The 27,355-nt window shown below is 36.7% G+C and overlaps 1 protein-coding gene across 22 annotated transcripts in view; it reads left to right on the top strand.

Moving 5' to 3' along the window:
* RABGAP1L (RAB GTPase activating protein 1 like) overlaps positions 1 to 27,355 on the top strand; it is a 460,914-nt gene that overhangs the window by 76,968 nt on the left and 356,591 nt on the right. For 17 of the 22 annotated variants that reach the window (XR_004961000.1, XR_004961001.1, XR_004961003.1 and 14 more), the window contains 4 exons: positions 2,353 to 2,419; positions 6,162 to 6,264; positions 10,077 to 10,243; positions 11,797 to 11,938. Coding sequence is in view for 17 of the 22 variants with exons in the window: in XM_036273775.1 (XP_036129668.1) it covers positions 2,353 to 2,419; positions 6,162 to 6,264; positions 10,077 to 10,243; positions 11,797 to 11,938 (479 nt within the window). In the remaining 5 variants the exon portion in view is untranslated. Of the gene's footprint in view, positions 1 to 2,347; positions 2,420 to 6,139; positions 6,265 to 10,076; positions 10,244 to 11,796; positions 11,939 to 27,355 lie in introns of those variants that run through there. The other 5 variants (XM_036273790.1, XM_036273788.1, XM_036273786.1 and 2 more) reach the window with 4 other exon arrangements.

The raw sequence follows: 27,355 nt of genomic DNA, 5'->3' as shown, positions 1-27,355 counted from the left end.
TAAGCGTTGCCATTTAAGGAATATATAAACTTCCAAGTCTCCTTTTGCAGTAGAGCTTAACGAGGAATATATTAAGGAAATATAAAATTGTACCATTTATCTGCAAGTGCTAAACAAATAAAATAATGTAAGGGTTTGACCTTTCAAAAAACAAAACAAAAGAAAGGTATGGAGAATGCATATTAAACTGTTAGCATTGGTTTCTAAGGAGGCTAAGACAGAGTATAGGGGGCTTTTCAGAATGAGTATATAATAGTTTTATAACTTAAAAGCATATGATATAGGGAAGTGTTCTTTAGAAAAATCTGTGATTGATGAAGGCTGAAGCAAAATATGCAGTAGTTTCTTCTTCTTCTCTGTTTTACTTTGCACGGTTTCAGTTACCTATGGGCAACCATGGTCTGAAAATATTAAATGGAAAATTCTAGAAATAAACAATTTATAAGTTTTAGATTTTACGCTGTTTTGAGTAACAGGACAAAATTGGACCATCTTCCTGCCTGTTAGTCACTTAGTTGCTACCTTGGTTTTCGGATCTGTTGTTGAGATATTGCAGTGCTTGTGTTCAAGTCACCCTTGTTTTACTTAATAATGGCCCCAAAGTGCAAGAGTAGTGATGTTGACAGTTTAGATATGCCAAAGAGACACTGTAAGGTGCTTCCTTTAAGTGAAAAGTTATGGATGTATAGGGTAAACATAGTATATATAGGGTGTGTACTATCCATGGTTTCAGGTATACACTGGGGGTCTTGGAATGAATCCCCAGCAGGTAAGGGAAGACCGATATATAGGGAATGTGAGACAAGTCTTCTGTCATTATTGATCTGACTTTTTATTTGGGGGGCCAAATTTCATATCTGAAAAGAATTAACTCTTGTATTCTTGCTTATCAAGAATTTAAGTCAATAGAAAAAATAGTATAATGAATTGCATGATTAATTAACATTTAAATTATATAGACTATTTTAGGAACTCATAGGAGAAAAATCAAATAGTATATAGTAATCATATTATAATTATGACTATTAGAGTATAATTATCTCTGTATTAGTAGATTATATTTTGTTCAGTGATACAATAATGTGCTTGGAAAGTTATCCTCAGAGCTTTTCAACTTTACCTTCGTTATGAACTTGATTATTTTTGAGTGCCAAATGGGAGCCCTGAGAAAAATATCCTACAGTACTCACAGGAAGCAAAGAAGCATATATAGTTCTATCACTTATTGAGCTTATAGGATGAATCACTTACCTTGTTTATGGTCGGGGGTGGGGGGAGCCAATGCTAACAGAAAAGTTAAACCTTTGGGAAACAACAAGGATCAGATTAAATATTGACTGGTTAGCTGCCACTATTTTGAAATTTGAGAAATCTTAAACTTAATTGATTTACATTCTATACTCCTTGTGTAAAATACTCCACAGTATATTTTTAAATTTGGGAAAACTACAATATAAACACACGAGTAAGTGTGGGTATGCGTTGTTGGCAGAGGGACACTGTGGACAGATCACATTGCTCTCGAGTTAAAAGACCTGAGGAATAGCCAGATGGATTTGAGTACATTGTTTAACTTCTCTGGACTTGACTTTTCTTCCCTATAAAGCAGAATTAACAATAATATTCTAACAATAAAAAATACCATATGTAACTGAATTTTGGAGCTTTTGAAAACCCTTTATAAATAAATGGGTAGTGTTGATGGGATTGCTAACACTTCTCTAGCACTGGGAAGCACGGAATAAAGTAAATGGTGAATAGTGTATAGTACATTGGCTAATATCTTCACTAAGATAGTACTTTTAGTAATGAGATTCATATAACTTTTTTTTTTTCCAAACTGAGAACATAGTTTTAATAAGCTATTCAGTGAACATGACTGGTGAGGGCCAGGGTAATTGTTCCTATTAATATAGCTTGATGCAGAGAGAGAAAGTGTCTTATTATTTTAAATCTCCTTTTTAATTTAACTGGGTTAGATGGTCTTGACCTGTATATTTGGAATAACTTTAAGGTAAATACAATCTAATTTCTACCTAGAAACGAATTTATATCTCATTACTGTATTCTGTTTCAATTGACAATTTTGTGACCATTTTTGTCACAGTTTCTGATCATTGGTAATCTTTTACATGCAAAAATAAAGATCTGGGAATTTAGATAACTTATTTCTATGTGGTTTTATTATGTATCTTAATGAATTCTTATTTGTGCTGTTTCTCAAAAAAAAAAGGAAAGCTATTTGTAAGTATAGAGTTCAGGTTGTATAGTTATTATAAAAAGGCTTTTTGCTCACGGGGCTTCTGTATATTCTTGATACCTTATTTTCCTTTTTTCCCCCCAAATTTTCAGATGTTTTGGAATGTTATTAAGCCCAGGTCGAAACGTGAAGAACAGTGACATGCATTTACTGGATATGGTAATGATAACCTTACACACCTTAACCAAGTACAGATGATAGTTATTTTATATTTTTAAAGTGTTTTCTACTTTAAAATGATGTCATATTGGGAAAATTGTTTCTGACTTTCAGCTGTATGATAATAATAATGAAATTTGAAAATCTAAACTTAAAATTACTTACGAGGGACAGATGGGGGAAAATTCCCACCAAAAAATCATATGCAAGTTGAAAGCAAATAAAAGGACAGTGTTATGGCAATGTCCATCCAGTCATTCGTTTGTCTTCTTAGCAGGATGTCTTTTCTTTGAGCCCAAAATAGCAAGTACATGATTATAACAGGCATAGCCGGAGTGAATCTGGTGCCTTTTATTTATATTAATGCACTGTTATTAATTTGAGTTCTGTGATGGATGCTTTTATTTTCTTAAAAGCATTTCCCTTTCTGAATTTCTCCTTCTGATTATTTGTCCTTAGCCAAGTATATGTACTGTGGGAGTGATATTTATTTCAGGAATGCCCTTACAGGTCAATATATATTTAAGAGTTGGTATTTGTTGTAAAAATAGCAAGCCATCTTAACTATTAAACAGAAATACCTTCTAATATTGCAGTTAATGAAAACATTTACTTTGCGATTTAGAAATGTTATAGGAAATGGTCATCTTAGAGTAAGCATAAAGTCTTTTACTTACTTCACTTGCAATTTTTATATTTAGTGATAACAAATATAAATGTGTATTTTTTTCCTTTCAGCTGTGTTTTTTAAATATCAGATAAATGTCACCAATTATGTCAACTTTTTCTTTATTTTACGGGGACATCACATTGATTATTCTAGTGGTACTGAAATGGTTCAGTCAGCCTTTTTGAGCTCCTACTCGTGTACCAAACATTGTGTGAAGTGCTGGGGTTGTAGATAAGGTAGAACACAGCTCTTACCATCTGTGGGTTCATAGCCTTGTGCTGGAGACAGACCTTATGAATTTGTAACTACAGCAGTTGGTTAAGTGTTCTCATTGAGTCGGTCCAGTGAGCCACAGAAATATAGAGGAAATGCCGCACGGATAGGTCAGATAAGGACAACCAGTTACAGTGAATGTGAAAACAAATGAGCTATTGATCCATCTCTCCTCCATCCCTCTTCACAACACAGCAGTAATACAAGTGCTGTTACCTGAGGCAATCCAGAGCATGTCAAGCGCTGCAAATTCCAGGAGGAGGTACTTCAGGGACATCAAACACTAAGAAGCTTCTAGGTCTTAACTAGTCATGGTCTTTCAGAGTTTAAGAGATTAGGATGAATCACTTTTCTATGAACTTAAATTCACATTATAGAATTACAGGCCTGATGTGAACTTCTGAGGCCCCTGTGTGTCTCTTCGCCATGCAGTCTCCGCCTTTAAGAGTCCTTTTTGAAATCAAAGGGCTCATCAGCATTGAAGCCCCTGGAAAGAGAAGTGGGCTGACCTGTATAACAGAGTTGGTCAAGCAGGAGGGGTAGCATTTGCAGTTATCAGTAGTTGTGATTTGTTATTACCCAGTGCTGTTGATCTTTATACGGTCTTAATTCGTGGTTATTGAGCTTTGGCTAGACTACTACACCTAATACAGAGGAGTTCATTACTTTATAACGAAGACTGGATATTACAAAGTTATTTCTTTGGAATCACCTGATACCATGTTCCTTGTAACTTCGCCTAATTTGTGTTATTTCTGCCCCCTAGAGCAAGATGTTAATACTTGTGTCTTCTATGACATGTCCAACTTCTATGACGTGAACACTTTTGAAAACAAATTTCTTACACTTTATTCTGACAAACTTTGAAAGCTTTGAAAAGTCTCACTCTGCCTCTTTCTTTCCTTCTCTCTCCTTGCTTTCTCTTCCTCCCTTTTTCCCTCCTTGCCTTTCTTCCTCCATGGCCCTCCCTTGCCCCTCTCTGTTCTTCTCCCTCCCTCCTTACCTCCCAATATTTGCCTTTGGTTTTTGACTGCATGACTAATTACTTTAAAGGACTGTTAAAATTGTTTTCTCCATTGTCTTAGCATTTAGCAGTTTCCTCATACTCTGCTGTTCTTTATCTACTTTTCCTACCATATAATTTATCATTGCATATCTAACTTTATTTTATCTAATTTTGATTTTTATTGATTTATTGGGATGACATTAATACAATTATATAGGTTTCAGGTGTACAATTCTATAAGATATGATCTGTATATTGTGTGTTCACCACCCCAAGTCAAGTCTCCTTCCATCATCTAATTTCATTTCAATTCAATATGTAATCTACTTTAACTGCCTTTTTTTTTTTTTTTTTTGTATTTGTTAATTGAAAGAAAGAATTGGTTGATCTAGCTCTTCTTTTTGAACTCGAGCATTACACAGTTCTTGTCCACAGATGGATTGTTTTTTTATGGGGGGGGGTGGTTTAGATGCCCATTCTTGTTCTAAATGAGGGTCTAATGAGAGGGTAGAGAGAGAGAGAGGACAAGGGAGAAAGAAGGGAATGGAGAGGGAGAGAAAAAGAGAGAAAACGTGAATCTATGAGTGTTGGAGGTACCAAGTGAGTTTTCTTTACATGACCTTGAGTATATTTTATTGACTGTGGTCCTTGCACTTAAGCTATGCAATCTGATTAGTGAAATATCACCAATACACTAGAAAAATATACATAGTAGTTACCAAAGGACTGAAACAATTTTATAGGGATTCAGAGAAACATTTGTGCAGGGGTAATTTTGAAAAAAGAGTATTTTCTCCTTTAGCCTGACCCTTTGAGCCCTCTCTATTCATAATAGGAAGTTGGTACAGAAAATATTCTGTAGATAATATTCTTTTTTGCATATACATATGTTTGTATTCTGTGTGCTGTTTTCCCAGGGGACAACCTTTAACCTCCTCATTCCCAGCGTGTGCGTGTGCACATGCGTGCACGCACACACAGACACACACACACGTGTGGTCTTTGTCTAAGTATAAGGAGTTGCTGGCTTCTGTAGTGAGAGTCAGGAGATGGCTGGGTAAAAGTCTTAAAGAGTGGAGGAAATGAAGAAGAAGGGGAGAGGAGCGAGGGAATAAGGAAGGGGTGAGTGTTAGGGTTGAGGGAGATAGTAAGCTTCCATGCTGATAACAAACCAATATTAGTTTCCTAATACTGACTTCTGATTGTAAGAAAGTGTATAAATATTTGATGTGTGTGTGTATATGCACATATCTATCCATATATATATATATATATATATATGAAAGTATTCACTTTGAAGGTATTGTGACAAGGTAAATTAGTATTTTAAGAATGAGAACATTAGAGAAAAATACTATCTTTTTCTGTGATTAGCTATTCATTTAATTTAACCAGCTTCAGTGAAATTATACTATAGTTTTCATAGCATTATGTACATGCTTGTATGTGTAAGTATATGAGATTTTGATACCCAACCTAAGATCAAGTTAAGTATAACTTCATAGCAATATTATGTTTTTATGATAACATAATATTATGATCCAGCATGGAAGAGTATACGTCTTTTATTTAAGAGGTACATGTTTCTAAACAGAAACCTTGTTTGAAGAAAGCTGTAGGAGAGTTTAATATTTAAAGAAATGTTTTTGTAGGGTGAAAAAAAAATTTACAAAAAATAAACCCCTTTTGATTGTAAATTCAAATTTTAGCAAATTGGATTGTGTAAAGTAAGATGGATTTACTAATCGGAGTGGTGGTTTTCTTGTTGTGGATTCCCGTTTGAACTTCCGCAGGAATCCATGGGGAAGAGCTACGATGGGAGGGCCTACGTTATCACCGGCATGTGGAACCCCAATGCACCCATATTTCTGGCACTTAATGAAGAAACTCCAAAAGGTGAATGTTCTTAAAAGATTCCTTATTATTTGCTTAAAAGTTTATATTGTAGACAATGCTGTTTTGCCAGTTTTTTTTTTTTAATCTGGTGTTCATTTAAAATGGAGTTATTTTTTTCATTCATAGATTTTACGGTAAAATTCAGCTCAGGCTTCACATGTGTTGTTATGCATATTAAACATATATGATATAGTTTTCTTGCTATTCATTTTGAATTTCTACATCCAACACTATTTCTTTAGCACAAGGAGAACGGTCCATTGCAGGGAAAGTAATACTCTAAGTTAATGTGTATAATGCATTAAAACATGCTAAATTTTATGTGGTGTTACATGACTACTACACATGTAATTGACGCTGGATGCTGTTGTACTGAGGTGCAATAGAAAGTAATACACAGGTTCAGTATGAATAACACTCTCTTTAGCCAGAGAAGTAAAAGAAATACAGAACAGATCTTTACTGATATTGGCTTTGTAATTTGAGTTTTAAGAAGATTGTTGTTTACATAATACTATTTAGAATGATGTCCAAAGTTTGTGAGAGATCTGTTTGTATCTCCTTTAAGTCCTTCGAATTTTATTTTTAAAATATTTTTTTATTTTTTCCATTGCATTTGACATACAGTATTATTATTAGGAGTTATTCTTCTTTAGAGTTCGAAGTTTCTTTTCGTACTTTATGTATCTATCAGGAAAAACCTCCACTATTCGACAACCCCCCCTCCCCGCTGGCAACACATGAATTTATTTTATTAGATTATGGAGAAAGTACTTATACTTTATGTTTTATATGTCTATATAGAGTCGTTTTATTTGAGGGGAAATGGTGGAAGATTATGAAATAAATAATGAAAGCAAATTCTGAAATTGTGCATATCTTTGCTAAGTATTTTAACTTAAAAAAATTATAGCTCACTTCTCTTTTTTTTTTCATTTATTACTTTTTTTGGTTTCAGTATTTTTGCCTTTGGGAGCCTAGATCTTAGTAATAGATAACAAGGATTTCATTTGTGACAAAACCTTTTATCCTTGTTGTTTACCTTTTTGTTTTATTTAACATGGCTAGTGTCGAACAGAACTTAGAAATGGTATATAGTCACATTGGTCATCTTTCCCACTGTGTTTATTTTTATTCCTACTTTTTTCAGGTATCTGTTAATTGCCTGTTTGTTTTGTTGCCTCTCCACCATTTGCCTTCAAAGTAACACTAATAACCTCATGAGACATTAGAATTTATTTTACAATAAATTCTTTACTGTTATTCAGCCAATAATTTATATTGAGAAAATAATGGATCCATTTTTTTTATCTTAGTCTTACATTATTTAGTTTATACCCACAGTAGATGTTTGGTTCAAGACAGGAGCATTAGTGAGTACTGATATGGAAGTATAATATATTAATGAAGGACATTAAAATGATAATTACTTTTTATACTCATTTAAAGAGAGTCTTTCCCAGTCCTGTAAATTGCTTGCATTTGATCACACATCAAGTTATTTCATTCTGAGGGCTAAAAAAGGAGCAAAAAAAAGAAAAAAATTATATAAAATTTAGCTTTTCCTATATTAGGAATATATAATTTTTACACACCCAATTTTTTTGTTTCTGAAGATAGGCTTGTAAATACCAGCCTGTAAACTTCTTTCTTATTTAGAAGGAAAACATAAAAACGAGAAAAATAAGTCAGTTGATAATTTTGAAGAATAAAATATCAGAATTTAAAAAAATAATTAAAGCAGGTTTTTTTGTTTTTGTTTTTGGTTAATCCTCACCCGAGGATATTTTTCTATTAATTTTTAGATAGAGTGGAAAGGAGGGAGGGAGGGAAGGGGGGAGGTAAAGAGAGAGAGAGAGAGAAACATTGATGTGAGAGAAACGACTAGTTGCCTCCCGCAAGACCCTGACCAGGACTGGGGACCGAATTACAACAGAGGCACATGTCCCTGACTGGAATAGGGCCTGCCTGCGACTCTGCCTGCAGGCCAAGGCTCTAACCACTAAGCAAAACTGTCCAGGGCTATATTTTATTTTATTTTTTAGTTAAAAAGATAATATATTTAATTTAATTTAATTTTTGGTTAATCCTCACTTGAGGATATTTTCTGCAGGCTGACATTCTAACCACTGAGCCAAACTGGCCAGGGTAAAAAGATAATGTATTTTAAATTTAAAATTATTTTATATGCAACCCCAAAATGACTTGATTTCTAAAATTTTCAAATGGTGTCCTTGATATTATAAATTTTTCCGACAATTCATGAATTGTGATTTGACTTTTATGGAAGAAATTGAACCCTGGGAGAGGAACTGTCTTGGATCTTTCCACTATACCAAGTTGTGTATTATAGTCTATGTTTTGTGTTATTCTCTCTTACTCCTCCACTTTACTCCTTAGACCTTAAGGTCTTCTAGGTCAAATACAATGTCTAGAGAATCCTACTGTCTCTTGAATTGGCAGCAGAATGGGTGTGCATAGTAAGAGTGTAATACTATTTTCCAGTTTGATGATATTAGTAGACACATGGTTGATGAGTGTAAATGTTGTAAAATGTTTTTAAAAAACACAGTTAAGCCCTGGCCGGTTTGGCTCAGCGGTTAGAGCGTCGGCCTGCGGTCCGGAGAGACCCGGGTTCAGTTCCCCCTAAGGGCACGTACCTTGGTTGCAGTTTGTCCCCAGCCCTGGTTGGGTCGTGTGGGTGGCAACCACTCGATGTGTCGCTTTCACGTTGATGTTTCTCTCTCTCTCTCTCCCACTCACTCTATCTGAACAAAATATTGAAAAATGTCCTCGGGTGAGGATAAAACAAAAACAAAACCACAGTTAAATGTTTTATTTTGTTTTTAATGGGCTTGGTTATTTGATCTTCTAACTCAGAACTAAAAGTGGTGGGCACAATAAATTTAAGACATTTTTAAAGTTATGAAGAAATGACAAAAATGGTATGGAGTGACCAAGCCAGATTCAAAAGCTCCAGTGAACCTGAGGAGAGTAAATAAAATAAAGTAAAATCCATATTTCAGCCTATCATTGAGAAACTGTAGAAAACCAGTAGCCACTAGCCCGGAAGAGTCTAGATTCAAGTTAAAGGAAGGCTGTGACCAACTCAACATTTTAAATTGTAACTGAAATTTTGACTGGTAGCACTGTACTATTGTTCTGTAAAAGCACTTGCCAGAAACCCACAAACTCTTTTATTGGAGCCTGGATTAGGGATTTTCCTGAGGGTCAGTCAATATATGTTAGGTACAGTGAGGGAACTGACAAATCTCCAGGGAATTCCCTTAAAGCATATAGCATTGAAATACTCATTTTAATAACATCTTCCTATACAAATTTAACCTTAATGAAGAGAGAGCAGCTCTTCTGATTTGATGTTCTTTCCCAAGAAACTCAACAAAAAAATATAATTTCTAGTATTTCTTTTTGTGAAATGAAAGAGCAAACCTTTGTGATTTTTTTCAGTTTTTTTTCTGCGAAACCTGAAGGGTAGTTTTAATGTAAAAGACATCCTGAAAATTTTATTTTATTTATATTTTATAGTAAGACCTGATTTTCAGAAGAAAAAAATTAAAGTTGTCAGAGGAGATCTGGATAGCTGATTTAAAATAGGATCCTGTGTGTTGAGAAATATACTTGGAATACTTGGTTACCTATTTAAGCAAACTGACAATAAAACATTTAAAATTAAACATAGAAGGTAATGTGATAGTAAAGAACCTTCGTTCTTTCATAAGTGAGGAAACTGTTTCCTTAAATAATCAAGGAATAAGAAAGCCAGCATAAAATACAGAACATTTCTGCTGCAGATAAACGAGTGTATATGACCGTGGCAGTGGACATGGTCGTCACGGAGGTGGTGGAGCCCGTCCGCTTTCTCCTGGAGACACTGGTACGTGTGTACCCTGCAAATGAGCGCTTTTGGTATTTCAGCAGGAAGACTTTCACGGAGACTTTCTTCATGAGGCTGAGACAGGTAGGACCTTTTGTTCTTTTCATATTATAACATATATATCTTTTCTATATTTCTTTTTAAATGCCAAGATAATTCCTAATGAAGTAGCAATAATATTTCTCTAATTAAATGACATTTAGAGTCAACCCATAAGAGTATTTGAAAAATCCACATCTAGGTAATGTAAGTTAAAAAAAAAATGCTAGTGTAATAATTATGTACTTTTTCTCTAGAAACCTGTATGTGTACCTGTAAAGTAGCAACATACTTAATAGAAATATTGATTCTATATCTAAAACAAATTTTCTTCCTTTTATATATAATAATTAAAACCAAAAAGACAGGACACAGAAATACTATACTTTTATAAAGTTATAATGAAAAGTATTCAAGTAATACTTGACTACTTGTCATAGTTATTTCTATCTATGATATTGTATGAATACTGGGTGGGGCAAAAGTAGGTTTACAATTGTGAGTACACAAAACAGTTTATTCTTGTATTATTATTTATTAGTTATTGTATTATTTTCCATATGAACAACTGTAAATCTACTTTTGCCCCATCCTGTATATTGTTTGACTTAGTAATCAGTAATATTACAAAATTATTTTAATAATAAATGAACAAATAGGGTTTCTATGACATTCCTAAATTAGGCAGTGTTAGTAGGTAGTATACATGGTGAAGGAAGACAGTTACCATCATTCATTCCACTGATATTTGTTGAGTACCTACTGTGTGTCAGGCACAGTATTATTTCTGACTGAAAATCAACATAGTCCCTGCCCTAATGGCTCTTACTGTCTAGTGGACAGGACAACCATTAAACAAATGAATATAATAATAAATGTGTAATTACCTGTGGTGAGTGCAGGTATGGTGAGAATCAAAACATGGCAACTCAGCTTAGATTCTTTGTAGAAGTGAAAGGACCTGAGATTGATGGGGGATAGCAGAGTGGGAGGAAAAGCTCTATTAGCAGAGAAAAGGACGGCCCTACACCTTGAGCCAGGAGAGAATTTAAAGGTTCCCAGAGCTGAAAAAAGGCCAGGGGGGCTAGAATATAGTAACATACTTAGTTGTGAGATGAGGCTGGAGGCAGTTTATCTAGGGCCCTGTAGACCATACTTGGTGAATTAATTGACAGTTGCCTTAGTCTTTTCCTCCTTAAAAAAGCCATTTAGAATGTAAACCATTTATAGGTAGAAACCATCTACTTCCATGAATTGGTTGAAGGATGTAGCTGATACCTCTTTACCTCAATGCAAGGTGGTTGGTCCTAAGAATCTAGCAACACTTGCTTACCTGCCTGCCCTAGAATCTGTGGTGTCTCAGTTTTTTATGATGAAAAAGATTGAGTTCTCCCTAGATGGTCATCAGGTTTCATTTATGGGTTAACATGATGCTAAAAGAACCGTGCATTAGAATATCATGTGAAGAACAAAGCACTTCCAAAATGTTTTCAAAGAGGCCACGCTGCTCTTCATTCCAGCTCTTTTTAGTGGACCATCAAAACACAGTGCTTCCTTTACATTTCTCCTATTGAAACACATGTTTATATCTTTCTCAGTCTGAGGGCAAAGGTCACAGCAGTGCTGGAGATGCAATCTATGAGGTGGTGAGTCTGCAGCGAGAGTCTGAGAGAGAGGAACCCGTCACTCCCACTAGTGGAGGGGCCCCAATGTCACCCCAGGAGGATGAAGCAGAAGAGGGTAAGAAAGGACACTTAGTTCCCTTTTTTTTTTTTTTATTGTTGAAAGTGTTACAGATGTCCCCCTTTTTTCCCCCATTGACCCCCTCCTTCCTGCTCCCACCTCTCAGTTCCCTTTCTTTATGTAGCTGCTTTACTTACAATCCTGAAAGGCATGTATGTGTGTGTGTGTGTGTGGGGGGGGCGTGGGTGGTACTCCTGGTCTCTGCCACTCTCAGGCTAGATTCACTAGGTGCACAGAGAATTTGGTTCATTGGGTTTCTTGGTTGTAGAGTCCCTAGTGCCACTTATGCAGCTGTTTAAATTTGACAGCCTCGCTTTGCTGTTTTGCTTCCTATTTTATTTGAAGTAGTTTTGAAGTGTTTAATGAGAGCCCTGGCCAGTTTGGCTCAGTGGTTAGAGCGTTGGCCTGCGGTCCGGAGAGACCCGGGTTCGGTTCCCGCTAAGGGCACGTACCTCGGTTGCAGTTGTCCCCGGCCCTGGTTGGTCGTGCGGGTGGCAGCCACTCGATGTGTCCCTTTCACATCGATGTTTCTCTCTCTCTCTCTCTTCCTCTCTCTCCCTCCCACTCTATCTGTACAAAGAATGGGAAAAATGTCCTCGGGTGAGGATTAAAAAAAAAAAAAAAAAAAAAAAAATGAAGTGTTTAATGAGAAGTTTTAAATTCTCTCAAGTGCTATTAGAATTTCAGTGAAATGTTATAGCCTTCTTCTCATGTGACATTATTCACTTCTGACTTTTCTGTTGTTGCCTTATGTAACCTTACCACTCGCTTTTTTGAAATAGTATGGTTATCTCCTGGTTTCTGCCTGGATGCTGCTGAGGGATGCTAACCAGCCTCACGACAGTCATACTTTATTTGGCTCTGTGCTCCATACCCTTTTTATAGAAACCAGTGAACAATCTTTACTATAAGCTCTTATCTGCTAATAGGGTAGGGTTTATTAAAAATAAATTTCTGGCCCTGGCCGGTTTGGCGCAGCGGTTGGAGCGTCAACCTGTGGTTCAGAGAGACCCGGGTTCAGTTCCCGCTAAGGGCATGTACCTCGGTTGCAGTTTGTCCACGGCCCTGGTTGGGTCATGCGGGTGGCAACCACTTGATGTGTCCCTTTCACGTCGATGTTTTTTTCTCTCTCTCTCCCTCCCGCCCTGTCTGAAATAAAAATGAAAAAATGTCCTTGGGTGAGTATAAAAAAAAATAAATAAATTTCCGAGTTTATATCATCTTTGAAAAAAGCGTCTTAAAATTCGCAGTCTTTCTCTCTATGAACCATTTCTCTCTTGGAGTACTATAAAAATAATAGTTATTTTTAGCTAGTATTTATTCAGTGCGCATATATACTAGATATTCTTATTCTGAGTGTTTCATTAAAAGGACTTTATGAAGATATAACTTCTGTATTATGGAATGTACCTGTTTTAAGTGTATAGTTCATTGAATTTTGACAAATGCTGTATAAACCACCAACCGAATCATAATATAAAACATTTACATTACACAGAAAGCTTCCCTCATACCATTTAGAGTCCATCCTTTCCCCTCATCTGTGGTCCCTGACAACCCCTGGTCTGTTTTCTGTCACCATGTTTACCTTTTCTACAGTCTCATATAGAAGGAACCGTATGGTACACAGTCTTTTGTTTACAACATCTTTATATAGCATAGTACTTCTGAGATTTGTCTGTGTTGTGTCAGTATTTGGTTCCTTTTGATTACTGAGTAGTAATCTATTGTTAAGATATACTGTTGTTGGTTTCTCTCTAGTCACCAGTTAATGACCTATTGTTGTTTCTAGCTATTGGCTATTAGGAATAAAACGGCTATGAGTATTTGAGTACAGGTCTTTGGTGAATATATGCTTTCATTTCTCTTGGGTAAAAATCTAGGAGTGGAATGGCTGGGTCTTATGGTAAGTTGTATGCTTAACTTGATAAGAAACCACTAAGCTGTATTTCAAAGTAGCTATACCATTTTTTCTATCTTTATCAACAACATATGATTCAGTTGCTTCATACTTTATCAACATTTGGCATTGTCAGTTTAAAAAATTTTAGCCATTCTGGTGGCCATTAGTGGTGTTTTTGTGGTATGAGTTTGCATTTTCCTCACAACTATTGATGTTGTCCATCTTTTTATATGATATTTGCCACTTGTATATTTTTGGGGGCAAGAGTCTATTCAAATCTATTATGCATTTTTGAATTGGGTTATTTGTCTATTTTTTGATTTTCAAGTTTTCTATTTATTTATTTATTTATTTATTTATTTATTTATTTTTATCCTCACCCGAGGATATTTTTTCCATTTTTTGTACAGATAGAGTGGGAGAGAGAGAGGAAGGGAGAGAGAGAGAGAGAAACATCGATGTGAAGGGACACATCGAGTGGCTGCCACCCGCACGACCAACCAGGGCCGGGGACAAACTGCAACCGAAGTACGTGCCCTTAGCGGGAACCGAACCCGGGTCTCTCTGGACCGCAGGCCGACGCTCTAACCGCTGAGCCAAACCGGCCAGGGCTCTTTTTATGTATTTAAAGAAGTCCTTTATTAGATACGTTTTGCAAATATTTTCTCCCATTCTGTAGTTGGCCTTTTCATTTTCTGAACAATGTCTTTCAAAGAGCAAAAGTTTAATTTTTATGAAGTCTAATTTGTCAGTATTTTCCTTCATGATTGTCTATGATTTACTTACGTTTTTATTTATGGTTGGAGGGAGGTATAGGTCAGAGTTCTTTTGTTTTTAGCTTAAAAATAAGAACATTTATTATCTCTTATGGTTTCTGGGGGCCAGGAATTAGGGAGTGGCTCATCTGGTCAAATCCGGCTAAGAATTTCTTATGAAGAGTCAGATAAAGTCTGGGGTTGTAGTTGTCTGAAGACTTCATTAGGTGGGGCTCAAAGCTTGGAGAAACTTCGAAGGGGCTCATTCACATAGCTGCCAAAATGATGCTGGTGGTTGGCAAGAAACTTTGGTTCCTCTTCACATACGCCTCTCTGTGGGGGCTGCGTGGGTGTCCTCAGGGTGTAATGGCTAGCTCCATTAGATAGCAATCCAAGAGACCGGTCAAGGTGGAAGCTGCAATGCCCTTGATGTTTTAAGAGTCGCACAACATCACTTCTCAGTATTTTATTGATCACAGAGTTCAGCCCTTAATTCTGTGGTGTGACTGTACTGTATTGTATATAAGACTTCAGGAACACCCTTGTGATCATCATCGTCCTAGCCAACATGGAGAGGAAAAGAGATCACACAGAGAAGAATTTGGGGCCAGACCAAAAATTCTGTGTCCGTTATTTTCTGCTACACAAGAACCACAGGATGGATGGAAAATGTAATTGAGCTATGTGCTCAGGAAGAATAATAATAAACAGGTGTGACAAGCATCTACCAGCAACTTATTTGAACACAAGATTTCAGACAATTTCTTTCAAAACGGCCATTTCCTTTAGAAATGATAATATATATATGGAACTAGAATTGGGAAAGAACAAAAATAATGGGATGACGAGCATTTCTTAATAAAATCACACTGCACAACTTAGTATCACGTAATTGTGCCTCTTATTCTAATTTAGTAAATAAAATTCTTTATTTCTATTCTAATAACTTAAAGAAGGACAGCCAACTAACATGGACTAAGTATCTGCTTTGTGGAATATAATGTATTAGATATTAAATAGACCTAGTTTCATATTTTACTCACATTAGCTCTAAGATATAACTAGTATCATCTTTATATCTCATACGAGAAAGTAGATTAAAAGTTTTAAATAAATCATTTGAGGTCACAGGGCTAAAAAGTATAATATACAGAATTTAAACCCATGTCAGTCTCATCGTAAAACCCATGAACTTTCATGATACACAAAATCAAGGTATTCTCTTTTAAACCACTTCACTCCTAATGTTTAAAAAGTAGTATTTTTAGTATTCCCTTTACAGACTACATATTCTCAAGCTTACATATGCTAGATCATGTTCTAGATCTGTATAAAATTGCAGACTTTTGATAGAAGGTTATAATATGAAAATAAAACATGAGACCAAACAGCATTGCTTTATTTGGAAACATTTTTGAAGAGTGATTTAAATCATGTGGGTAAATTAGTGCATTACAAAAGAACGTCAGATACAGAGTTTTTAAATTATGTCAGCCAGAAGCCACACATCCTTCTTTGAAGGACAGGTTGTAGGCAACTCTATCGGAAGTCATAATATTCTCTTTCAGACACCAGCACAACCTTTGGTTTGGAAAGGTATTTTTTGGTCTTGTGGTAATTCCTTTAGAGGGGATGGGATTTGAAGGTTGTGTAGATGTGGACTTGAATGGAAGAGCCGTTTACTTATGGAGAGCAGCATTACTAGAAAGCAGAAACATTTAGAAGTAAATGATAAACCAAATGATTGGGCTCATTATTAATCAGCAAAATTTCTAGAAACATCCTCTTTCAGGATCTTAAAACCATGTAGGTGAGGAAATGTTGGAAAGGCTGTCATTTTTAGTCTTAGCAGAGAGCTTAGAATTAGAATCAAGCTTAGTTTTTTTTTTTTTTCAAACCTCATCCAAGGATCTTTTTTCAAATATCTTCAGATGGGGGGGGGGGGGAGAGGGAGGGAGGGAGGGAGATGGAGAGAGGGAAGGAGAGAGAAACATCAATGTGAAAGAGACACATTGACTGATTGCCTCCCACATGACCCCAACCAGGCTGGAGATGAACTGTAACCAAGGTATGTGCCCTTGGCTGGAATCGAACCCATGACTCTTTGGTCCATGGGCCTATGCTCTAACCACTAAGCCAAAACGGCCAGGGCATTTTGATGTAGCCATTTTGACATTTTTGGGGGGCACAGTTGTATCAAAATGGCTACCTTAAAATGTAAGGAATGAGGGAAGAGGAGATAGATTTGAGAATATTCTGAAGGTAAAAAATAAATGAGGCGTATAAGTTAATGGGATGTCCTGGGCAGCAGAGGAGAAGGGAGGAGAGAGAAAGATTATATCTAGGCTTCTGCTTAGGTGCCAGCCAATGAAATAAGGAACACAGGCAGAGGAACAGTGAGTTTGGGGGTGGGGGTAAGATTCACTCAGTTTTAGACATTGTTGAGTTTGAACTCACTGTGGAACGTGAAAGTGGAATGATTTTCCCGTTATTCGAAATAGTCTCAAACTGGGAGAGAAGGTTTGTAGCTGGAGAGAAAGGTTTGAGAGTCATCAGCATGAAATAATGAGCATGGCTAGAATTTCCTTGGGGGAAAATGTGGGAGATGTGTATTGAAAGTAGAATTCTGGAGATCACTAATGTTTTAAGGATAGGTCCAGGAAGAGAAAGCCCGTCTAAAGGAATCAGCAAAGAAATGATTTAGAACAACATGAGACCTAAGACTGTAGTAATGGACAAGGAGTGGAAATTTGCAAGCAAGGAGTGATAGTACTGTCCAATGGACCACGGAGTTCCAACATGATAAGGACCAAAAATTGCTCATTGGCTTTGGTAAATTTGAGAGATGACAGAACCTCTATGATGGTAATTTTATTAAAGTTGGGAAAAGATTGAGGATGGACTAGAAGTGAGGAAGGGGAGAAACTGTTCTAACTATTCTTTTAAGAAAGTTGATGAGAAGAAGAGGAAAGAGCTTAGACTAAAATCACTGGGATATATCAGGCCAAGAAAGGGCATTTTTAGGGTATAAGAGATTTGAGCTTATCAGTAGCTGGAAAGGGAGAGCTAAAAATAGAGGAGTTGCTTCCTCAACATTTAACCTTCCAGTGAGTTCCCTGACATGCTTCTGGGTTTTTCCAAATGCTACTACTCTGCTTAGAGGCTTTCCTCCACCCAAGTCAGCTCTTCAACAAAGGCCTGTGAGCAGTCTAAAGAAAATACTAATTTTAGCATAGGGCAGTTTCTGTGCTTAGAACTGTTTCGAAATATTTTCTGTGACATTTTTAGCAGGTTGCTCAGGCACTTTGTATGTTAAATGTATTTAATGCAGAATGACTGAGTGAGGTGCTTGGCAAATCCTCTTACCAAAAAGCAATGATAGAAGTAGATAAAACTGTCAGAAACCAGCCAGTTTAGGACTTGAGAAAGTGCTTAAAACTATTAAAAAAATTGAGAGGCATTTGTTCAAGAAAAACAACTGAACCTGTAAGGACAGTCTGGTGTCAGCCCCAGGCAGCTCCCATTGTACTCATCCCCGCCCCTGGCTATTGTCAGGTAGTTTTGCTGGGGTGGGGCTAGCTTGGAGACCAGTCGCTTTGCCTTCACTGCTGGAAGGGGCTCTTGATTTGGAGCAGATGTAGAAAACTGTATATCTCTGGAAGGTTGTTAGAAACAGGAGTGATTTTTGCTGCAAAACAATGGGAAGGCCAATAGCTAGTCAGTCACATGAGGCTGTAATTCTGGTGGGGGAAAGCCACAGATGGGCCAGAATTTTAGCCAGGAGATCTAAGGAGCGAGTGGGCCTTCATATGATCCAGCATGTGGCTGGAGGTCTGGAAGGCTGTGCAAGGCTGTGCACACACTCAGGTCAGACTGGAGAGGGCCTCGTCAAGTCATACCTGTGCTGGGGAAGGCCTTGCATGTGTGTGATGGAGGCGTGTTTCCAGAATTCTGTCTTCTGAGTGGTTTTACTTCTCTTTAAAAAAAAAATACTATGGAGAGAACTTGTGTTTCAGGTGGAGAAGATGGTCGGAGCCCGATTCTCCCTGTGTCAGCCAGTGGCAACGTCTAGGAGTCTAGAGCCCAGCCTCTCTTTGGGCCTGTCCTTTCCTGTGCTGGACTATTGCAGTGCCTCCTAACTGGTCTCCTGCCTCCCACCCTGTGTTCATCCCCCTGGTCTGTATTCTACACGCCCGCGGTAGTCATCTTCTTGAAATTTGTCAGATCATACTACTTTTCTGCTCAAAACCCTCTGTCGGCCTGTCATTTCACTTAGCCTGACTTCTTTGATCATGGTTACAAGGCTGTAGGCGGTTTTGCTCTCTGATTTTTACCTTTCCAGCCTCATTTCCTATCACTCTCAGTCTCCCAAATCCCACACCTGTCCTTTTGCCATTCTGCTGAGCGACCACTCTGGGCTGTCATACTTGTTGTTCCCTGGCTGGAACTCTGGTTTTCCTAGATTGCCACACTTCTCTGTCCCCCCTTCCTGACCTTCCTTCAGATGCCACCTTCTCAAGAAGATCTTGTCCGCTCAGTAAGTGGTATGAATAAAAATGAATGAACAAATAATAATAAATGAAAAGAAATACAATATATATCATAACAACTATTATCATAGTGCATATTTTTTTTTTCTTTTTTTTTTATCCTCACCCGAGGACATTTTTCCATTTTTTGTACAGATAGAGTGGGAGGGAGAGAGAGGGAGAGAGAGAGAGAGAGAGAGAGAGAGAAACATCGATGTGAAAGGGACACATCGAGTGGCTGCACCCGCACAACCATCCAGGGCCGGGGACAAACTGCAACCGAGGTACATGCCCTTAGCGGGAACCGAACCCCGGTCTCTCCGGACCGCAGGCCAACGCTCTAACCGCTGAGCCAAACTGGCCAGGGCCATATTTTTTCTTTTATAATGCCTCAAAATAATTTAGTACTGAGGAAGACTAGAAACACACAGGTAACATTTCTGGAATTGAATTTAAAATGATGAAAAACATACATAAAATTTTTCATTTCTCATTCTTTATATTGTCTGAATAAAAGCAAGTCATCAGATATCTGTTTTTTCTCTAAATGTTTTTCACTTCTTTTTAGCAAATGTTTCACTACTTGAGATGTCACTGGTCTTTTGAAAAGATATTGGGGCCATCACCTGTATTAAAAAGTTGCAAAAATCACAGAGTAGGAAATAATAATTCATTTTCTTTTATAGATCAGGCATTTCATTCATTTTCAATACACTTTATTATTAGTTCTGTAATTGACATTTCTGTCAACGCAAGCATCAAAAGTTAGAGCCGGAGGTGGCACAGAAATGTTTTCCTGCTGGGGGATTGGAATATTCTTTTATTTAATTATTTTCAACAATTTGCCTGTCAAAGCAAAAATGGAAGTTCAAGTCACTCTAAATTATCTTGCCTTAGCTTGTAATTTAACTAAAAAGGGATACATTTGAAAGGACTAAAATTGCTCTTAATTTGGGGGGAAAGATCTAAAGTAAAATGAATTAAGGTATCTTTGCCTGTTTTTCAAATGCTGTTCAAGAAAATGAAGTGTGTTAAAGAGTGTTAATTTGAATGCAAGGGAATCTTAGCAGAAAGTTAATTTCATCAATGCACTATTTTATAGGAATTATTTTAACATTACCTTGTCAGCCTTATATACTCCCACATGTTCTGAATTGCTCCTACTTTTGAAACTTGGGGTGCACTGGTATTGCTTCATCTGAATTTCAAACTGGCATTTTGTTGGTTGACCTCATACTAGTACAGTAAGTCCTCATTTAATGGCAGTGATATGTTCTGTGACTTCCAGCAAAACCAAGGATAACGAAACCAGTTTTATCATGGGTTAGTTGCTATAACAGAGAGTTAAGCATCTTATCGACATTGTAACAAAATCATGTTGAACGATTAAGACTATGTTATTCGATGACCTGCTGAATTTAGTTACTTGTAACATGGGTGGTAAGTTACAAGAAGGCAACAGATGGCAAGTACAGTATGACCTCCTCTAGTTCAAATGCCCAAGTAATTGTAAAATACCAGAATCATAGTAATATTAGGTAATCTTTACTCTTAGTTGTACCTTTTGTGTTTGGTATGGTCTGTATTTTTTGTTTTTGTATTTGGATTGGTTAAAATACTATCTAAAAGAAATTTTCCCCTTGATTTAAGTGACTGTTAGTTGTACAGTACTACGTTGAACTCTTTATAGCTAGAAAGTAAAATAGTCAAACTAAACTAGAAGTCTATTTTCTTTTAATTTCTTAATTCATAGCCAGGTTAGAGAAAAAAAATCACTAACAACTTTTACTATAGAAACCAGTTTGCAGATGAAAATTTTTTATATTCAAATGAAAAGAAGGTAGAGGATATATTCAAGAAATGGATTTTTAAAGACAACATAATGGTCACATAGCGCTTATACGTGGCAAGCACTGATTGATGAAGTGCTTCTCAAACTTTAAATGTACACGTATTACCTGAAGACCTTGTTGAAACGAGGTCTCTTTCTCTCTCTCTCTTTTTATGTCTGGGATGGGACCTGATTTGCATTTTTTAAAAAATATTCTGCCAGATGGCATGTTATTGGTTACACCATAGTTTGAGTAGCAAAGATTTAAATTGCCTAGTTAAATTAATTTATTTAATCCTCATATCAATCCTATTATTATATCCGCTTTACAGATAAGGAGATAGATTCCAAAATATAATCGTGGCAGGCTAGACATTATTTCCTTTTTTAATTTTATTACTTATTTACCTATTGTTGGACAGCTGCATATTTTTTTAACTTTATTGTTGAGAGTATTACAGATGTCCCTCCTTTCCCCCCCGTATTGCTCCCCTCTAATCAGACACTGTCTGTATTTATAAAATGTGTGGGTATGTGAGAGAAAGATGGGAAGGAAAGGACTTTATAATACTGTTCTTTTATTCTTTTTGTTGTTGCTGTTAGTCCTCATCCAAGGATATTTTTCCATTGATTTTTAGATAGAGTGAAAGGGAGAGAAGGAGAGGAGAGGAGAGAGAGAGAGAGAGAGAGAGAGAGAGAGAGAGAGAGAGAGAGAGAGAGAGAGAGAGAAACATGGATGTGAGAGAGATATCTATTGGTTGCCTCCATCACAGATCAGGTTGGGGTTGGAGATTGAACCTGCAACACAGGTGCCCTTGACTGGGAATCGAACCCAAGACTATTTGGTTCGAGGGCCAATGCTCTAACCGCTGAGCCAAACCTTCCAGGGCTGTTGTTTCATTTTTGCATTTTTACATGATCTATTTTAGAAAACTAAAATGATTAAAAAATATATTTGATAAGGGAAAGTATTTGAGAGAAAGTGGAGGGAGCAAGTTTTCTATTGCTCCATAACAAGTTACCAAACCATTTAGCCTCTTAAAACAGTAATACTAGGTCAGGACCTCCTTGGGACCTTGTACCTGCAGAATCCCTTCACCTTTGCTATATAGCACAACCTAGTCACAACCATGACATCCATCATATTCACATGTCCCACGCGTACTCCAGGGTAAGGATTATACAGGGTGTGTGAATCAGGAGACAGGAATTTGGGGGGCTATCTTAGAAATGCCTATCATAGAGAGCTATGTACCAAAAATGAAGTAAATTATTATTTTTTCAAGCGTCTATTATAGAACAGCTACTTTTGAACATGTTATCTCACTTAATTGTCACCATCTATACAAGGTAGGAATTGTTACTCCCCTTATTTTATAAGTGCGCATCCTATTTCTCCTAGTGGACTAGGCCCTATCAAGGATATAAATATACACAGTACTAGCTAAACAAAAAATGATCTAAACAACTCTTCAAAACTGTACACGATGAATTGCCAAATGAAGTATGAGAGCATTGATTGCTGTAGGTTTCTAGTGTTTTTTCTTAAGCTATTTCCTTTACTTATGAAGCCCTCATGATCTTGGCCTGTTGAAGCCAGGGTTCAACTATCCATGTAAATGACATTCTCCTCCTCATACCTCTGCTCATTCCATCAGAAGTGATCTTTTGTTCCTTGGATGTAGAATTACACTAAAATTTTGTTACAACTGTACTCTTGGTTGTTCTAGCAAGTCCCAAGTGTGTATATAATTCAGACTGTCATAAATGGATGATCCAATAGACAAAGTACATCTTAAGAGCATAAAAACATTTTTTATATTGTTATATAAGCTCTTTCAGGTAGGATTGATTTTTAATGTTAATACAATGTAGTATCTTTTTTTTTTTTTTGGTAAGAAAGTCAGTCTTAAAGACAATTTTATCCAAAAGTTTTAAAAATATAAATATGTAAAGTTTAAGTTTTAATTTTATAGTAAATATAAGCTTGTGAATATAGTAAATGAGTTATGAATTTTATTTATTTTTTTGGTTTTATGCTAATGTCAAATTTGGTTTATTTAGTACTTTGTAGATATACTATTTACATTTTCTGAAACATTATTAATGTAAATAAAGATTCACTATCAAGAATTAAGTGATCAGCCCTGGCCGGTTTGGCTCATAGAGAGCTATGTACCAAAAATGAAGTAAATTATTATTTTTTCAAGCGTCTATTATAGAACACCTGCGGTCCGGAGAGACCCGGGTTCGGTTCCCGCTAAGGGCACGTACTTCGGTTGCAGTTTGTCCCCGGCCCTGGTTGGTCGTGCGGGTGGCAGCCACTCGATGTGTCCCTTCACGTCGATGTTTCTCTCTCTCCCTCCCTTCCTCTCTCTCCCTCCCACTCTATCTGTACAAAAAATGGAAAAATATCCTCGGGTGAGGATAAAAAAAAAGAATTAAGTGACCATATTTCCTTTTATATATATTTGTTCTACTTTGTTAAAAAATACTCATTCCAGAAGTTAGAAAATTAGTTTTGATTTAACCAGTATCCCGATAGAAAGTTATCTTTACTTCTTTCTTAATCAGTGCTATTTTCATGTCATTCCAATATGCATGCAGCTGTCCATCATCTTTCTAAGTTCAGTGTGATAAATGGCTCATGTTTCCCAACCCCCCAAATTCTCCTAAATGCCAGCTAATGTGATGCTTCTTTGCCATGCTTCAAACTTCTTGAAAGATGGAGATGAAAATTAATGTATAGTTTATCTTAGAGACATTTTTACAGTGCTGCCTTTGTAATTTCTCTACAACACAGTGAAAATATTATAGTAAAAGATGAAGACTGGATAGGAAAAAAAGTTAGAAGATAAGAGGGAGGTTGAATTAAATAAAATTTGTTATGCAAACTGCTGGTTGCAACTATCTCAAGTTTGGATGAAAACTCATGTTTCTCATCGGTATTATTCAGAGTTCACATTATATACTAAGATGCTTTTATATGAAATCCTTGAAGTTTAACTGAAATGGGATTTCCTCCCTTCAGCAAAACCCTATTCTCCTACTTAATTTAATTCATAGAATAATTGAGAATTGAGGGGAAAATCTTTGATACCTAAAGTTTTAAGATCATACAAAATTTCATTCTTAGCATTTCTTTTTTAAGGAAAATAATTATCCCATTATCTGAAGATTTTTTTTGTTTTGTCTTCTTGAAATATGTTTCAAATGTATAGAAATCTTACATATTTACATGCAGAGCAGTCATACTGTAAATAAAGTTATACACTGATACTTTTTTTTTGAAGATTGGAAGGCCTAATTTGATTCTATAAATGTCTTTGTTGATAGTAGGGCTGACCTTTACATGATGGATAAGTAACCTTTGTACTTGAAGGATCAGTGCAGCTGGCTAAATGCCACATAGTTTTTATATAGATTTGACTTGATTTTACTTATCTTTCTATTAACATTTTTATGTGTAAGTATATTTTCCTAAATGGTTTAGTAAAGCATGTGTTTTACAAAAGATTGTCTAGATCCGCTGAGCCAAACTGGCCAGGGCTACATGTTTCATCTAAATGAAGAAATGTACGTGTCCAGACACTGACTTCTGGTGAAATCTAGAGACCCTACACTTTGTCAGCAGTGTTAAGGTACAGAAGGTACCTGGAAGGATATAGTCCTTGGGACTTATTTTTGTGATAGTCCCTGGAGACTGCTCCTGTGATGTGTTAATAGTAATAATAGGAATTAACTTTCTTTTTTTATCCTCACTGGAGGACACTTCTTTCATCTTTTGTTCAGATAGAGCGGGAGGGAGAGAGAGGAAGAGAGAGAGAGAAACATCGATGTGAAAGGCACACATCGAGTGGCTGCCACTCGACAAGGCTGGGGACAAACTGCAGCTGAGGTGCGCGCCCTTAGTGGGGAACCAAACCCGGGTCTCTCAGGACCGCAGGCCGATGCCCTAACCACTGAGCAAAACCGGCCAGGGCAGGAGTTAATGTTTATTGAACATTTACACGTGTCTGGGATGGTCAGCATTTTATAGCTGTTCTCTGTGTCGTAAAGGGCACACTCTCTAGCCTCTGGACTTCATTCCCGTAGGTAGTGTAGGTGGTGTGTGAAGCCCTCGCAGAGCCCTTGTCTAGGAGCACTAGCACACCCGCCCCTAACCCACTTCCACTGCCAATGCAGGGACTAGGGTGCAGACTAAAGGTGACAGTGACCCCGTGGTGTGGTCATGCACTTGCCTGGTGGTGATGATAAGGCTGCATATTTTCAGTGACTTTGTGAATGAGAAGAGACCTTTGAGTCTTCTACTGCTTGCCATTTTTTTCCTGAAGGGGAGCCCCCTCAACAGCTGGCAGGTGGACAGGCTCCGTGGAAACAGATTCACAAGGCAGTCAGCTCCACTTCTAGTCGTTAGTAATAATGGAAAGTATGTATGAAAACTATGTGAAGTATCCATTTAATTCTCACCCCAACCCTATGAGCTGGTATTTTATCCTTCTTTTTGTACAGAAAAATTGAAGCTTAGAGAGTTAAAGCAGGTTGGCCAAGGTCACATGGTTTTTTTTTGTTGTTATTTTTTGCTAAAACTTTGTGTTTTAGGCTAAATAAGACCTTGCTAGAATCTCTGTTTTCTTCCTCAGGCAATGCCCCCATTTCCATGGGCTGACCCCAATTGTTTATCAGCCTCATGCTGGGAACTGGGTTGAAGCCGGAATCTGCTGATTTTCTGTGACTCCCCAAGTGCAGTCTGTGGGCGGAGCTTGGGGAGGTGGGTGTGTGAGGAACAGCCCTGGGGAGGAGGGTACCAGTTGTTGGGTTCTCTTTATACAATCTGTTTCCATCAGGAAAATTCTAACCTCAAATCATTAAAACATTTAAATTGTGGAGCCTGGCAACAATTTAGGCATTACGTGTTTGCACACTGAATGTACTCAAATTTTACTTGAATTTAATTTTACTGAACTATCTCATTTATAGTTCTGGAAACTGAGACCCTGAGATTGAATGACAGTGTCAAGACCAGAATGTAGCCTCCTAATTACTTTATTTATTTATGAAAGAAAAAAAAATTGATGTGGATTTTATTAAATTTAAAATGTCCACTCTGTGAATGGCAATTTGCAAAACACATATCTGAAGAAAGACTTGACTTGCCTACCATTTATTCAAAAAACTAGTAAAACTCCACAAAAGAAACAAATTTACCCAAACAAATAAATAGGCCAAGATATGAATAGATGCCTTACCAGAGAACAATATGTACAAACTTATAGACAGATATAGATATATAGATACATGGGAAACAAGCATATGCAAATTATTCAATAGGCTCCTGATTACTTTATTAGTGCATTCTGTAAATAATTAACTCTTTTAGCTGAAGCAAGAGTGAGAGCTTATTAACTGCAGACAGACTATGGAAGTAATTCATAAACCATTCTTTTTAGCGGTAGTTAGTATCTAGAAGGAAAGAGTTTAATTTTTCAGTCGGAGACATTATGGCTGTTGTTGAATCGGGGATGTGGTGTCCTGATGACTTTATTGAATATGGCATTAGAAGTTGAGTGACTCAGATCTCTTATAAATAGAGGAAGAAAGCTGAGCTTTCTGAAAACTTAGTGTTAAAAATATCACACTGGCTTTAATATAGGGGCTAGAGTAAACATTTGTAAAATGTATGTCAGCAGAAGGGCTACACAATAGACTAGTATTAGTGTTTTCATTATACTATAGATAGAGATGGGCAGATTATTCAGTAAAAATTTAAAGTGGTACCCATTTGAGCACATTAATATCTTTTTTATTTTGAGTGGTATTTATAAAATAACACAAGTTTGGCTTTAGATAATTAAAGCTTTAATTTGTCCTTTCTCTTTGTACAAAAACCACATCAGAGAAATAAAGGTATTAGGTTTTTCATGTCTGAAATTTTCATGCCTGACCATAATCTGCTTAATAGTCTTTGTAGTCACCTCTCTCCCCATAACCTTTTATGCCTCTCTAGTGCTAGTTTCCTCTTATTTGCTCCCGCCATTCCCAAGCTTTGCTCTGTCCCACTTACCCTTTCTTTTCAGATTCTTTCTTCCATTCTTCCTACAAATTAGATGTACTGCTTGTTCTATGCAAAGCACTGTATCATATGTGCAAGAACAGTTCCAGTGTTCAAGGAGCTTTGCAGTCTGGAGATGGGGAGAGACGTGTAAAATAAATTCAAGATATTAGAGATACAGACAATCAGAGGAAGACAGGCTGAATTCCAGTGGTTAGAATTTGGATTCCCCTTGAAGGATCTCTCCCAAAGTAAGATTTCTGTTGAATATTTATATATCTATTTTTCTAAATCATCAGTTTCTTAATACACGAAGAGGACACGATTATTATAGTAAATGAGGT

Source organism: Molossus molossus, unplaced genomic scaffold (genome assembly GCF_014108415.1).
Source record: "Molossus molossus isolate mMolMol1 unplaced genomic scaffold, mMolMol1.p scaffold_m16_p_20, whole genome shotgun sequence".
Lineage (NCBI taxonomy): Eukaryota > Metazoa > Chordata > Mammalia > Chiroptera > Molossidae > Molossus > Molossus molossus.
This window is presented reverse-complemented; position numbering and strand designations above follow the sequence as displayed.